Genomic DNA, 15,150 nt, shown 5'->3' on the forward strand with positions numbered 1-15,150 from the left:
AGCAGCGTGACAGGCTGTTCTCCAGATGGAAGGAGAGGTACGTACTCCGGTCCGATCCGGCGCCAACCGTTTATCGATATTAATCGCGCTTTAATCGCGCTCAACGCCACTCCGAGGTTGATGTTTTGCAGAAAATGTCCACAAAACATCGTCTCCCAACGTCGTTACGTTACTTAATGCGCGCCTCTGTCTGTGTGTCTGTTTTAATTTCCACTTCCGGTGGGAGTTTATGCGCGCGGCCATTCGGTCCTCGGTCCTCGGCAGAAGAGTGGTGTTGCGCGCCGTACTAATGAGAAAAAGCATTAACGTTGATGTTTATTTCCAGATACTTCATCCTAACACGTGATTATCTCAATTGTTTCAAACGAGCCACCGGATCCGCGTCGGAAAAGATCTCCGACATGGGACAGTTTATATTTAAGGTAAGTGTCCACGCTGTTGCGTTGCCCGTTTCGGTGCGGTCCGAAACTATTCCAACAATGCTGGTAGCGTCACACCGTACGGCAGGAAGCATAATTATTGCACGCAAACCGGGCATCGGCTTAACTCACGATGAACCGCATCCGCGCATGTTGCAGCAGGTTGCAGTTTGAAATGCAAATCCTATCGCTCTTTTGCAGCGCCATCGAACGTTCGAAAGCCGACCGTTTCTGGTTTCGCCGATGGTTTCGTTCGGTGGCGTCAAACGCACGGCAAAATATTTGCTCAGCCACGCCAGAAGTTTTCAATAAAGCCGATTTACGTCGGCATCCTGTGCCGCTTAATGATGGTCGTCGTCGCGTTCCGCGGAAATCTTTCGCCGGGTTGCAGGGGATGGAAAGCGGATTCGTTCTCGGGAAACGATGGCGTCTTCGAAAGGAAAACCCGTCGTAAGCTTTTCTCTCGGCCGGGAACATTGATGGGTTTCCCTGCGAAACTTCCGTTCAAGCATTCAAGGATTTTCTCGTCTCGTTCAATAGAGTTTATTATTTTACTCTGAAGCAGACTAAAATGCTCAGTCGTTGAAAGTGGTTAAAATAAATGGCATAAGGTTTAATCTAGCAATTAACCTACTTAAAGCATAAAGTATAGTTTGTCATATTTAAATATTATCAAATCGGAGGCGAAACTAGAAAATCTTTTCTATCAAAAATTCATAACGTTTCATTCTTTGAAGCAACGTTTTGTCTTGAAGCGATTTCTTTTTGCTGGTTAGCATTCGGAAGAAATTGTTTGCAAGATTTTCTATAAATAATAAGCAGAACAATTACTGAAGTTAATCCGTTTTTTAAGAACTTCGAACTGTTTATAAACTATTGCCATTTTCCTACCCAAAAGGTAAAAGTTCCATTAGAAACCAAGCCCGTGAAAAATTCGCGCTTTCCGGTCTAAAAAATTCTCCCAAAGCGCAGCTTCGTACAAAAGGTTCGAAAAGGAAGAGCAATTCCTAGTAAGGCCAGCAACATAAACACCGTCTGATTGCGGGACCTGCTTGAATGCTATAAAACATGCCAATCCATTAACTATTCCGCTCGTGTCGACGACCGCAAATCCGCGTGGCCATCGAACGTCTCACAATCACCGAGCTCGAGTGGCGTCCTGCAGGATCCGTGCACTGTTCGCCGGGATCAAAAGCGCTACGCAGTGTTTCACGACGAGTTAAGACACAAAGAAAAAACAGCCCGGAGGACAATATGCACTTCCTGTTCTAAATGCGTGCCTTGATGGGGGCGCGCTGCAACGAGCCCTCGCCCCAGCAAGGACATTCACTGCACGTGCAGCGCCCGAACGACGCTAACGGCACAGCAGGGACTTGTTTTTCTTTCCACGGCACGGCAATGTAGGACGTGCGATCGTTCGGTCGGCCGTCGGCCGTCGGAATCAATGCACACGCCCGGCGACGCTATGCAAAGAGCTGCATCACGTCCGATGCACCGTGGGGGCGCGATGGAAATTTCATTTTCGCACATTTTCACGATCGAATTGGTCCGCGGTGCCGCGGGCCGCGTGAAGTGGCCAACAAAAGGCGGGAAAGAAAGCACCGAGGGCGCGCATCCTTTTCCGTGGCAAGGCGAAGTCCCAGACGGCGAAGTGCATTTCGCATTCGCCGCTCTCCCCGGAATGGGAGTGGAAATGCAATTAAGTGCTTTGCACTTGCAAAAATCAAATGTTTGCTCAATGGAGTGCATATAAATTGCTTTTAATTGATTCGCCGATCGTCTGGCCGTCTCGACCCTTGTGTGTGCGCCAAGAGAAAAATCAGAAACATCGTCGCAGGACGGATCGCTACGGTTGGGCAGAGAGTTACACCGTTTAGCATACAACGCTCTCCGATTGCAACGCGTCCTCGAGAGTCAAGCCGGGTCTCGTGCCTGAATCGGAGCCGGATCAAGCCCATCGGGGGGACGCCGCAGTTAATGCACCCGACCGAATGGCGTCCTAGTGGCCGTCCAGTGGGAATAAAAACTCAATCACGAAACGGAACCGGAAAATCATTCCTCGGTGCCGCGTGTTAATCATGCACGAATGTGCCGAGAGGTTATTAACATCTGGCCCAAGCGGGCCGCCTGGCCAGCCGGAGTTATCCTCGCAGGACCAATCGGTGGTTGATTAATCCTAATCCCCTTATCGATTGTTGGATTTTTGTCCGCCTTTGGCCGGAAGGAAATCTCGGGTTGTGGCCTCGGTTGCGATCGGGATTGGAGGATGGTCGGAGGCGCATGTTTGCCTTGCCGATTACGTACCGTGTCAACATTATGCCTTTGTTACAACGACCCGTGACGCGCGGGTCGAGTCGTACCGATTCATGACCATTGACTTTAGATGGGAACATTATGTTGTCCTGGTGTTTGCGGAATCACTGGAGAGTTTTGAGCCACCAGCAAACAAGTGAGTTCCATTTCTTTAAGCACACAGCGGAAGTGCAGTCAAAAGTTGAGTAGTTGAAAGAGTTATTGTTTGAGCAAATGATAAAAATGAGTGAAAATGATCCAAATGGTTAAGGGAAGAATTACTTTGGCTCGGTGTGACCATCTTTTGGATTAGCAACTCGGGAGAGGCCTTGAGTGGACCAAATGAAGTGTCAGGAACGTAGTTCGAGTCTGATTGAAACGACCTAGGGCCACGACTCGAAGGCGGTTTCCAGTACATTTTCCCCTGATGTTGGGAAAATGACCACCGTTTCGTGTAAGCGCAATAACTCGTTTGCCTTTTCTAGTCGCACTTTTGAGGTTGAGTATTTCTTAGACAGTGAATGTTGTTCCTCCTTTTGATTGGAGCGCTACATCGAATATTTAATTCGTGCCGCAATCTTACTTTTTTAAACCATTGAAGTTTAGTTTCCTTTTTTTTGGGGTGTACGTACTTTCAGCGCACTTAGAGATGTTGCCAGCATCGAAAGTAGCGTTTAAACTCTACTTTGGATTTCTTTTGTCAAAGCGAACAGAGCTACTATACAATAAACAGCATACAATAAAGAGTCATTGGAACAAATTTACCGTATCTCTTGATTTAAAAGCTACATGGCTAAGCTCCATCAAAAAAGAATGGCAAAAGGATTCTTAGCAAAACGAAGCTCAAGATTCAAATTACTCCTCAAGACGGTACAAAACGGAGCACATCTGGTTAAACTCAAATGGAAAATGTTCTACGTACTCTAGTGTTTGGATTAAATTCATCAAACTTGGATTTTTCCCTCAATATCATTGTTTCCCTTCAAATCCTTTCAATGTATTAACTGCTCATTTTCACCCTATCCCTAGAGTTAGTTAAAAAACTGCAATGAAAAACTCTGTTATTTATACGAAACAAACCACGCTCGGTCCTCTCCTGCGGCCGCGGATTACCATTGTTTTCTACATTATTATCACAGTTATTGTGTGGCCAACGGCACAAGACACCTCACGCTGATGTGGCGAATCTCGCGAACATTGCACAAATTATCGGCCCATTGGGAAGAATGTTTGGCCATTGGGCCACATCCCGGGCAATAATTGATATCCGTGGCGTTCGATAAATTATAGTCGGTGCTCACAATGGCAGTGGATGGCGCACCGAACAATGTTTAACAAGCCAATTAATGAGCCCATCAATTAGATTGAAACAATAGAGCAAAATTAGGCGCCACCGCGCCGCTGCCATCATCGTCGTAATTAGTTTTGAGTCTAGCGAATTCCGGAAGCGCGGTGGCTCCTGGATGCCGTTGGAAGGGCTTAAAAAATGGGTCACCCCCGAATTTCCCGGGTGGCGTCATTAAGTCACATTGTTCGCATCGGGTCGTTGCGATTGGAATTAATGCGTTTCGCTTTCTCGTTCGCCCCACAGATCAAGCTTGTCGACGTGGAGAAGGTGGAGTGGTTGAACCGGCGGTCGTACAGCGCGATAGGCTTGCTTCTCGGGTCGCGAGAAGGTCGTGTCCTGTTGCGCGGCGACCAGGGTCTGGAGGACTGGTTCGAGCTGCTGGAGGAGTGCACGCTCAGCAGCAAGGAGCGGCGTCGTGCTCTTCGGCTCACGCAAGGGCCACGATCGCGCGCTTCGCTGGCGGCCCCCGTCTCGGCCGCGTCGCTGCAGAGCAACCACCTCGGCCTGGGCGGCACGTACTCGGGTGCGATCGAGGACTGGCTGATGTCGCGCCACCAGAAGGGTGGCGGCGGCATCGGTGGCCCGCGGTTTAACCACATCCTGCTGTCGGACTCGGTGCCGGACCTGAGCTCGATCACCGAGAACGGCGGCCTGTGCGGCGGGATGCTGACGAACCACTCGACGCCGAAGAAGGTGCCGAACGCGCGCCACAACCTGTCGGGCAGCTCGAGCAACGGCTACAGCAGCCACAACGGCAGCCTCTACAACGGATTCCCGTACTCGCCGCTCAAAAAGCTGGCCGACAACTTCGTCAACGGCAACCACAGCTACACGCTGAACGATGACCTCGAGGAGGAGGAGGTCGAGCTGCGGCGCGGTGGCCGGTACCGTGACCAGGACGATCTCTACCGACGACCGCACGGACCGGCCGGCAACGACAGTAGCCGCCACTCCTGTAAGTATGATTGTCAGTTATTGGTCAGGCGATCCCAGCTGTACTCACTTTCTTGGTCCCGATCGTGGCAGTTTTGACCGATCTGGATTACGCCGGGTGTGACAGTGGGCTCGATACGCCACCGTCGACCCACCGGCCATCGAGCTGCCGGGACAACTTTTTCTTCGCGTCGGCCTACGGCAACAACCACCATCCGCACGGGGCCGGCTTTCTGGGCAAGGACAAGACCACCGACACCGGCATCAGCTCGTCGCGCGGTACGCTCGTGTCGCCGGCCAGCAGCATCCGGCACGGGTACGTCAACGTGGGCCACAATGGCAACGGCAACGGTGCCGCCAGCAACAACAACAACCATCTGAACAGCTACGGCTCGAGGTAAGCGAGGGATTCAGTGCCCCAATCTAGGTTCTAACGTCCGACGGTTCTTCCGATGGCAGGTACAGCGTCCAGGAGCAGAAGATACTGCGAGCGCGCAACAACGAAGAGAACAAGAACTCGATCCGCTCGGTGCGGGCCGAGTTTTTCGAGCAGAACAAGTACAGCAACAGCAACGGTCCGAGTAACAACAATCACATCAACAACAATAGCAGCACCGGCAGCGGAAGTAACACCAACCATCATGGATTCCAACCGCAGAACCACCATCATCACCACCAGCACCATCAGCATCTCCATCATCATCATCATCAGGCTGGCACCGGCGGTAGCAACGGAAACCTGCACCATCTGCAGGCCCAGTTCAATGGGCTGAACAATAACAACGGAAGCACGGCAGGCAGCGCCCAACAGCACAATAGCGTCAACAACAACGTGCTGAATGGTAACGGCGGTCAAGGCACGCCCCGGGAACGCTACCAGCATCCGGCTCTGGCGGCCATCATCAACGAATCGCAGGGAATGAAGTTCAGAGGTAAGACAGAGACCCGGGGCGGCGCGGTGAAGATCGCTTCTAACAGCCGATCCTCTTCCGTTCGGACAGATCGTTCCTACTCCGACTGCCAGCAGCAGGCGCCCCGTGCTCGCCAGTGGACCAGCAACACTCCGAGCCCGAAGCGCATCCCGTTCCTGGGCACCCCGCCAACGAGGGTCTAAGAAGCCGTCCGTCGCCTCGATAGGATTCGCCCGATGGCCACTCTTCACGCACGCACGCACGCACACCTGCACTGTTGTGAAGGCTTTCGGTTCATCGGTACTCGGCGTTCGGCGAACGCGGATTAGCATGAGAAGTGGAAGGCCTTTCCTCTTCGGGAGCGTTTGGGGATGCAAATCAAAACTATTAGTAAGCTCTAGACGCGAGCGAATACGAATGGTAGAAGAATATTTTACAATTAGCCGTGATAGATGTGCGCGCTTAGACGTAAGACTTAGGCTTCTGCTGCTGCTAGAGCGCATAGAGCGTAGCGCTGCGAGCTGCACGGACACGACGCAACACACTGATCGGGCATCCTACTGTTTCCGAAACCAACCCGAATTTGGACGACCGAATCTTTTGCTTTCGCTTGGCCACTTCGCTGATGTCGATGTCGTTGCTGTTGCGCCGGTTTTCGCGTAGCTTATGTGTAGGGTTTTTTTTTCTCGAATTAGTAAAATTATACACTTTCGTGCCGGGCCGTGCCGTGGCTACGACGTACGTACTAGTGATAACCGTGTAGTGATAATGTTTGCCACCGACGTGTGAGCGTTTTCGGGTGGCCGCTTAGACGCGATACAACCGTAGAGACAGTATAGACATAAGCAGTAACGCAGAGGTAACGAAATAATTGTGTTCTCAGTTTGCTTTAGTTCGTCCTGTAGTATTGCTAACCCTGATTGCGGGCCCCGCTATTAGAAGCCACGAGCGTGTAGTGGCCCCTTCTGTAGTGAGACGAAAGTCTCTTGACGTTAGTGCGTGTTCGACGTGAAACAAATCGAAAGCAAAATAAACCAGATAGCCAAACCAAAACGCGGTGTCCGTTCTTACTGCAGCGCTTTGATGGCGTGTTTGCGTCGTACAAAGTTTATGTTTCCTACGAAAAATGCAGAAATGGATTAAATAAATCATTACTAAAACAACGATTTGTAGTGTGCGTCTGTGAAAACGTTGAGAATCTTTCCGTTTACAAATCTCTAAAATATTCTGGCAAAAGGCGTTGGTCATGGTAAAGTGTTTATTTCTGTGTTCAGATTGTAACACGAATGCCAACGCATTCGCTCAGACCATTCGTACGAAGAGCGGACAGGACGTAAATAGTAAGCAGAGTGCAATAAATTAAACAGAAGGAAGAGCCTATTCTGAGAGAAGTTGTATGGGTTAGAAGTGTGGCCAAGACTAGATGGGAAAACGGGAGAGTCGCTCCTCCGAGAAGGACTACGTTTCCGTAGCCGTTGTCTGCTGTTCTGCCACGGGCGATGTATCGGCCCCTGCCGGTTGACCGTTCACCTGATTGTCCTCATTGGTTTGTACCTCCTCGGTGGTGACCTCCTCCTTCGGTTGCAGCGAACGATCGGAAACGCGCTCCTTCCCGGGGGCCGTTTCGTCCGCATTTTCCGCCCCGGACTCGGCTGTCGCCGACGGTAGGGCAACGTTCGCTTCCTTCAGCGCCGCCAGGTAGGTGGCCCGCTCGGCCTGCAGGGTGCGGCACAGTTTCTGCAACTGCGACAGCTGACGTGCCGTTTTCGTAAAGTGCTTTTCTCGATCAATCTGATCGTCCAGCATCTTCTGCACGGTGGCGTTGCTCGATTCCCAGCGGGCCTTCCATGCCATCGTTTCCTTTTCCAGTGTCTTCATTTTCTTCGACATCTGCAAAAACAACCAATCAGAAGCAATGTCTCCATCATCGATGAGTTCGTTTGGCGTCGAACCTTTTTCATGTCCTCCTGGTAGCCTTCGTAAATGGTTTTGCTTTTCTTCAGCGAATCCTGGAACTCGCCGTATTTGTCGGAGTACATGTTGACCTGGCCCCTTAAGTGCCCCTCGACTGCATGTAGCTCGGCGAGCTGTTTTTTCACCGTGTGCAACTCCGTCAACAAAATCTTCTTTTCGCTAACGGGAGCCGTAGGATGAGAGAATAACAATGGAATTGCGTCGGCCGCTTACACTCGCACAGTGTCGCGCCATACTTACGCCAGAAACTGTTCCTTTTGTGTGCTGGACTCCATCGACATTTTGGCCAGCTTCGCGTCACTCAACTGCGTCACCAGTTCCATCTGTTTGCTCATCTTTTCCATTTGCTCGTCACGTTTTTCGTACTGCTCCAGGATCACCTTAAACCTACGAGAAGGGCAATGAAGGATCCATCAAGGTTGGTTGCACTTCCGTTGCGCACTACCAAACTCACTTTTTGGCCATTTCCATGTTGTCCTCTTTCAGTTTCAGATTTTTCTCATTGTTCTCGTTCATCACGTCCTGGATCTCGTTGAGCGACTGCTGGAACTTGTCCTGCGTCTGCTTGCGTCGCTCCTCCTCCTGCTGTATCTGGGCCAGGCTGTCCTCTTTGATGGTTTTGTTCTGGCGCTGCAGTTCCCGGCAGAGTGCCTCCAGTTTCGTCTTGGTCATCGCCACCTTGTCGTGCTCGAGGATGAGATTTTCTTTCTCTCGCTTCGAAGCCTCCAGCGTGCGATCATACTGCTTGTGGAGCGCCGAGAGCCGGCGGTTTTCCTTCTCGGATTCCACCAACCGCTTGTAGACGACGGCGTACTTCTCGTCCACCGTCATCCCACTGAGCGCTTTGGCTAGCTGCTCCTCAACCTTCGCCTCCCGCTGTTTGTCCTCGCGCAGCAGCTTCTTGGCTTCGGCGTTACTGCGCGGTTCCCCGTTCGACAGTTCCATGGCCGGTTTGCTCACAACGTCTGCGGGTATGATGGCACAAACAGGCGCAGGTGATAAGTTAAGATCCGAGCTGTGACCGGATTGCACGCCGGATCGATTGCTTGTTTTGTCAATGAAGTCAATCACGCGCCGGTAACCACGTTGGCACCGCAGTTGACGACGTGTACAAAGTGGTTAATAATAGTAAAAAAGCAGTCTTTTCTTCGAAAACAGTGCTGAAGTTACAAAAAATCCTCTGAACTTGTCCCTAAAATGGTTGGTCCTTTTGGTTACGCTCACACGGCTTTTGGCATCGCCGACTGTGTTTGTTTACATCGCACAAACAACGCAGGGCTGGAACGATACACTTCCGGAGGTTCGCAAAGGAGCCGCTAGATGGAGCTGCCGACGGTAATCGAGTTCAAAAATGGTTCCTGCCGGTTGCCAATTTTGTCGAAGGGCAAAACTTAACTAATATTACAGTTTGCACAAATCGGCCGATCGACTCGGTGCAAAAAATTCAAATAAATAAATAAATAAAAATAATAACACAAACAAATCGACTTGTACTACATCGCGCCCCATTCATAAATCGCGAAATTGTACATCAAGCTTGCTGCAGAACTTTAACTTTTTAAGATTGCACAAAAGCCGGATCCGGAACCGGAAAACACAAATGCATCAAACGGTTGATAAATAAACAATGAGTTCCCGGTGAGAAAATGGTCACTAAGAAACGTATTCACGTATTCGCATCCATGTGTTGGTGGGCGCCGTGACGAAATAGCGGCACCGCACGAGGTTGCACGAGATCCATTGGGAAGAATGTTGGACTTCCTCTGCTTCTTGCAGCACTTTCCCTGGTAAACGGCTTCACTAACTTTCCCACTTACCTTCCATGGCTTATATCAGTGCGATAAAACAAGACGAGCCGAACGACAAATGTTCCGTTTTCCCGACTGCACGATCGACCGGCCCAAGATCTAGTTCAGCTGCAGAGCGCACGCACGATGCCGTACTTTGCCGCTCGACATCCGGAAAGAAAATGAGTGCGCTCTGGTCTCTGGCTGGTCCCAATTCGGTGGAAACTCGTCGCAATGTAAAAATAGAAAACATCGCAGCACGCCTGCTGCTCGGAGAGCGCCGTTTCCAACTCCGACCCAAGATCAACACAGAACGTGCAGCGGCGCAGTGGCAACATTTCTTCTGACTCCACGCCCCGGATAATAAAGGCTGCGCTGCTCCCGGATTTCGCCAATTCGTCCTCCTACGTTTCAATGTGTATTTATTGTTTCATAAAAATTACTCTATTATTACAGACAATATTTGCAGCGAAAACCGTGCTCGGACGTATGAATGTATCCGCGTGTGCCCTTTTCGCATCATTTCTTTCCAATGCAGCCAGATTTTCTTTAATTGATGTTCATGGTTGCACTGTAATGCCACAGTAAAGGTTCTTCTTGTACTTGCTTTAACCGTTTCACATTTGTAATCACCCAGTCCCAATGCCTAACGCCTAACTTCACCACACAAATTTCGAAAATTTCAACAACACCCATTCGGGGTTTGCTCTGTGTTAATCGATGGATGCGAATGCTTTTCCGAATTGGATCGGGTTGAATATTGGCCCCCAAAGGGCATGAGAAATAAAAATAAACCCAATGTATGGCCGTGTACTAAACGGTGAAAGAAAAAATATCCGAGTAGCCTTTTTTATCACAAAAGCTCAGGGGGGATGATAACGGCATCAACACCAAAATGCCATTGCATTGATCCGATGGGTTGAGCAAAACAAAAAAAAACATACGATCGTGTGGTATGGAAATTATTTTCGAAAAAAAAATAACTGGACACCGTCCCTACAACAGCAGGAACAGAAAGTGACCACACTCTATTGGTTCTTTACCCACATTCTGCACAACAGGATGGCTTTTAGGTACGCGCCCGCCTTACATGCTGAGGTATCCCTGTCCCTGCACATTGTTGCGGCCCACCAAATATGCAATCAGCATGATGATGATCAGTGTGACCAGGGCGCACCCGACGGCGATCGGCACGATGTCGGGCGTATCGATGGCTTCGCAGTCTTTGGCGATCGAGAAGTTTTTGTCCTTCTTCTCGTGGAACGCCTCAAGCTGGACCTTCGTCACAGTCACCGTGGGCTGACCGAGGCCGGCGGTGGCGGACGTCATGTTCAGCAGCTGTGGCTTGCTGCAGTGGTACGACATTTGCAGCGGCGTTTTGAACAGCGTCGCATTGTTGGTCAGCTGCAAGCTTTGATTCGCTAAAAATGGTAACAGGCAACAGGGGTTGAGTTCCGCGTTTCCCTTTCCGTGTTATTTCTCTTTCCATCGCTTACCCTTGGCGTTGGGGAAAGATTCGCCCATGACCAGCAAGTTGAGCTGCAGTCCCGCGAGGGCGAACTCATGTTCGGTCGCGTTCTTCACGAACGCAACTTTCAAAGTGTTCTCGACGTTGCTCTGGTTGCTGCCGAACCAGCTGAGCTCAATGTAGTCCGACGAGTTCATGCACGCACCCGACTTGACCCGGGCTTCCTTCGGAATGTTGTACAGCACGTTGGCCGTTTTGTTGGCTGGCGAGTAGAGAAGCGAGATGTTAGTAACACACGCAGAATGCGTTGGCCAGGCAGCGAACGGGACAGGAAAAGCGGAAGGTCTTACCGGTGTCGAAGTAGCTCAAATTGAACTGCATGGCCATTTGAACGATGACGCAGGTTCGGTTGCTTTCGGCGTAGCTCCACGTACCCATCTCCGGTTCCGGCACCGGTTTCGGAGTAGGTGGCACCGCGGTTGTGGTCGTCGTCGGTGCCACCGTCGTCGTGGTTGTGGTGGTGGTCGTGGTGGTAGTGGTGGTATTGTTTGGGCTGGGTGTTGGCGTTGTGGTCGTTTCCGGTGTTGGCATCGGTGGTTTCGCCGTTGTGGTTTCGATTTGAGCTTTGAGAATCAAACAATAGAACAGAGATGGAATTATGAGCAGGGTACTTGTTGAATCCGGACTAGCAACGAGATAGGGACGCCGCCGCTGATAAGAACGCGCTTCAGTCTGCGATTGGATTAACGCAAGTACAAGTATTGCATTCCCGGTGGTGCGCTGTAATCTTCGACTGTCACCAGAAGGGGCTGTGGAGATGTCACTCTTTCTTCCCCCCGGCCGTCGTTGATAGTGCTGCGATTCACCGGCTACGCTTAGGTCATTTATTTTGGAATTATGCTTGCTGCTCATTATCAAGCGGGCAGTGGCAGCTCTGGCCGCACATAGAATCGGAAGATTCCTAGAAAAACAAGAACGCAGCGGAGTACGCATTCCAGAACGTACAACATTGAAGTCGGTACGTGATGCGCTCCGTTTGCGGTAAAAAGTGAAACAATGTTACCACAGCTGGCAAAGCACATCGATTCTCGGGCCTGCTTTGTTCGCTCAGCAATGTTGTTTTTTTCGCTATGGCGAACATCTGAGTCATCGTCGCCTTCTTTGCGGCGACCTTATGCCGTTCGAAAACAGAACTATGCTTTCTCGGTTGTTTCTCTCCTGTTGCTGCGTATTAACTTCTTGTGAAACCATGGCGCTGCTGGTCACCGGTTTGGGAGGTGGTAACAAGGTGACAATCACGCATTTTCTTCGCAGCAAGTAACAAACAAAAATCAGCTGACGCACACACGTACGGACGTCCTTTGGCGCGGCGTATGTGGTGGTGCTAGCGCTGGTTCTATTGCGCGAGATAGTGGCCGAATGAAATTTGCAAAAATTGGATGCCCATACACACACACGACCTCGCCACATACGCCCCTCCATACTCTGCTGTTCTTTGTTCTGAAACCCTCTCTCATCCAGTGGCTGTGTTTGCTTGCTGTTCCCTCATCTATCGCGATAGCAGCGGCGGATTGATGCGGGCGATAATGGAAGCCATATTAGCAGGCGAAGCGAGCCCAAAAGGGAAGCGTTCACAGCGCAAGTTACGCCGTAATTTCCGTGTTCACAGGCACCAGGTTACACAATGCGACACTCGAAACATTGATGGAAAGGTGGTCCGACGAAAGAGGGGGTTTTACTCACCATTGCAGATTGCCAGTCCTGCCACCAGCAGGCAAACGAACGACGCACGAAGCGGATGCATTTTCGTTTCGTTTCACAGGAAGAGTCCTAATTCTGCGGCGAGGCTGCTAGCTCGGTGCGTCGTGCAAAGTTATGCTACGAACTGAAACAAGATGACAGTCGCGGAACGTTGAATCCTTCACCGACAATCACGGCCTCTTATCACCGGAACCAACTTTTCTGCGCGATCAACTCCAAGTCCGATCTGACTAATCAACGGCAGAAGAAATGTGTTTTTCCATACGCAGCTGAGCCGAGTTTTGTGACAGCTGCTGAAAAGCCTCAGCTCTGTTGGCGGGAAAGAGCGCACGATATAGAGTAAGAGAGGGCGTGTTGGTTCGGCCACTTTCTGTTAGGCGGCGCTGAGAAACGGTTGGAGATTCGAATTGGATCTGTCAAAATCGGTTACAAAACCCGCGATTTATGGTGATTTCGAATCGGCAGGCAATCGAACAATGAAAACGAACGAATGTATTAAACTGAATCTGAATAATCGCTCACTAAATTGCCATAGATTTGACTTAGTAAATAAATTACAAAGCAAAGCATTTGCTGATTAATCGAGAAAATAGAGAGAAATGGAATGCAAAAAAAGCATATTTTTGATAAATTCGTGCAGCTGCAAGTTATCGTCCTGATTTCTGATGCTTCATTATTTCAAATCTTGCTGACTGGTTAAAATTGTCTGAGGTCATAACGAAACGTCCCCAGAAAGTGGCAAGAACTAGTAAAACACTAAACTTCAAATGTGATTGTTTGCCGGCAGAACGAAACGCTTTTGTTGTGCTTCGCATTTCTTCGCGCTTCATAGCGCGCGAAAGAGTGACGACGAAAAATGAATGAAAGAATGACGGATCAAGTGGATTTGAAAGTGAAAAGGCCGCGAATTCCATTCGATCCCAAACACTGGACAGGTCTCGACACGTGCGACGCACGGGAGGCCGCAAGGAGAAACGTTACTTACTTCTCGGTGGCAGCTCAAAGAAATGGTTGAGATAGGTCAGTTTGTTGCCTTAGCGCCATGAAACAGGTTTTGAGCATCTCAATGGTCAGTACGATACGGGTTAATTGCGAGATACTGTGTAATTTTTTACGCTTAAGCCTTCTCATTATGTTCGATTCTAGAGTTGGATGTTTTTTTGTTTTTCAGTTCTACTAGGAAACCATACTACGAATTATTATAATGTGAACTGCATGTGCACAATGTGAACCATTGAATTTAAATTCTATCAAATAAAATGACACATTTTTAAAGCGGCAATACAAAAGGCAATAATGATTGGGCTTTTATTAAAGACATGTTTTATGTTAATATTTATAGTTCAACGGACAGTTTCTCCGTATTTTTGTGGAGTCCACATCCTTTCTAATTGGACGTTAAAAAGTATTAAATTTATCAAACATACATAATTTTTTCCTTAATGCGGGTGTGATAAGAAGTTGACAATACAGGTTTTTTCGTCTTCCAAAGCGCCAATATCATGGTTATTCTTCTCACTCAACACGTGACAATATGATCTGTCCAAAACCGCAACTCAAAAAGAACGGCAAGTTCTTCTCCATTCCTTTTGGTCTCACTCTTCTTCCGTTACTTAAACGCAGCCAAAACAATGAGACAGGATTAAGTTAAATTTTGTGGGATAGTCAAGAGAAAGTAGTTTTTCTTCTTTCACAAGAAACATTCTCGACAACTTATAAAAGAAGCTCCACGCGCTTGAAAATTCATCAGTTCTTGTCGCACTTCAGACATCAGTGGTTCGTTACGTCTTACGCTGGCATGAAGAATATACTGGAAACCGTAGTGCTGATATGCGCAGTCATGGTTTGGAAAGGTTGCGTTGTGAACGGGGAGTTAACGTTTGGATCGTACACTGAAAGTTTAATAATGTGCTATTATGACCAAGTTTTAAGAGGCAGTTTGAACCCAACAAATTTGCATATAGATCACGTAAGCTAGCATACTGTTTTCTTATAACATTATCACTAGATATTCCATAAAAGAACTCAAATTTTCACAATAGGACATCGGATCGCGAATACAGTACATAATTGCTGACCCCAAGCCGGGTCGAAGAAAGTCGAATGTTGATTTAGTAGTAAGTCAGAATAGCATCAACAGTTATAATCTGATGATCAAGGATAAGCCATACAAACGAAGACTTGGAGCTAGTGTAGAAGTTTACGGATATTGCTTGCCGACAACAACGGAATCAACAACAGCAACAAAACCTGTGAC

At 49.1% G+C, this 15,150-nt stretch overlaps 3 protein-coding genes across 3 annotated transcripts in view; 1 reads left to right on the top strand and 2 right to left on the bottom strand.

Annotated features, from left to right (window-relative positions):
* LOC131207706 (uncharacterized protein DDB_G0283357-like) overlaps nucleotides 1–6,192 on the top strand; it is a 49,695-nt gene extending 43,503 nt beyond the window's left edge. Inside the window, exons 2-7 of the mRNA XM_058200331.1 lie at nucleotides 6–37; nucleotides 326–422; nucleotides 4,303–5,014; nucleotides 5,086–5,389; nucleotides 5,452–5,924; nucleotides 5,994–6,192. Coding sequence (XP_058056314.1) covers nucleotides 6–37; nucleotides 326–422; nucleotides 4,303–5,014; nucleotides 5,086–5,389; nucleotides 5,452–5,924; nucleotides 5,994–6,106 — 1,731 coding nt within the window. The 3' untranslated portion in view covers nucleotides 6,107–6,192. The remainder of the gene's footprint in view (nucleotides 1–5; nucleotides 38–325; nucleotides 423–4,302; nucleotides 5,015–5,085; nucleotides 5,390–5,451; nucleotides 5,925–5,993) is intronic.
* Nucleotides 6,193–7,158: 966 nt separating this feature from the next.
* Nucleotides 7,159–9,827, bottom strand: LOC131211485 (alpha-taxilin). Its single transcript, XM_058204973.1, has 5 exons — nucleotides 9,695–9,827; nucleotides 8,332–8,842; nucleotides 8,118–8,264; nucleotides 7,856–8,036; nucleotides 7,159–7,793 (listed from the first exon to the last, which is right to left on the bottom strand). Exons 1-5 carry the CDS (start codon nucleotides 9,699–9,701, stop codon nucleotides 7,362–7,364), a joined length of 1,278 nt encoding a protein of 425 aa, XP_058060956.1. The 5' UTR covers nucleotides 9,702–9,827; the 3' UTR covers nucleotides 7,159–7,361.
* A 242-nt stretch (nucleotides 9,828–10,069) lies between these two features.
* LOC131208880 (lysosome-associated membrane glycoprotein 2-like) lies at nucleotides 10,070–13,144 on the bottom strand. The gene is made up of 4 exons (XM_058201796.1): nucleotides 12,876–13,144; nucleotides 11,483–11,755; nucleotides 11,161–11,394; nucleotides 10,070–11,085 (listed from the first exon to the last, which is right to left on the bottom strand). Exons 1-4 carry the CDS (start codon nucleotides 12,934–12,936, stop codon nucleotides 10,751–10,753), a joined length of 903 nt encoding a protein of 300 aa, XP_058057779.1. The 5' UTR covers nucleotides 12,937–13,144; the 3' UTR covers nucleotides 10,070–10,750.
* Between the last annotated feature and the right edge of the window lie 2,006 nt (nucleotides 13,145–15,150).

This window comes from Anopheles bellator, chromosome 2, assembly GCF_943735745.2.
Source record: "Anopheles bellator chromosome 2, idAnoBellAS_SP24_06.2, whole genome shotgun sequence".
Classification (NCBI taxonomy): Eukaryota; Metazoa; Arthropoda; class Insecta; order Diptera; family Culicidae; genus Anopheles; species Anopheles bellator.

Coding starts and splice junctions, on each gene's coding strand:
- LOC131211485 (XM_058204973.1), bottom strand. Junction 8,037..8,117: donor CAAAAGGAACAGTTTCTGGC/GTAAGTATGGCG, acceptor GGCTCCCGTTAG/CGAAAAGAAGATTTTGTTGA. Junction 7,794..7,855: donor ACCAGGAGGACATGAAAAAG/GTTCGACGCCAA, acceptor TTGTTTTTGCAG/ATGTCGAAGAAAATGAAGAC.
- LOC131208880 (XM_058201796.1), bottom strand. CDS start 12,936: ATGCATCCGCTTCGTGCGTCGTTCGTTTGCCTGCTGGTGGCAGGACTG. Junction 11,756..12,875: donor AGGACTGGCAATCTGCAATG/GTGAGTAAAACC, acceptor TGATTCTCAAAG/CTCAAATCGAAACCACAACG. Junction 11,395..11,482: donor TTTGAGCTACTTCGACACCG/GTAAGACCTTCC, acceptor TCTACTCGCCAG/CCAACAAAACGGCCAACGTG.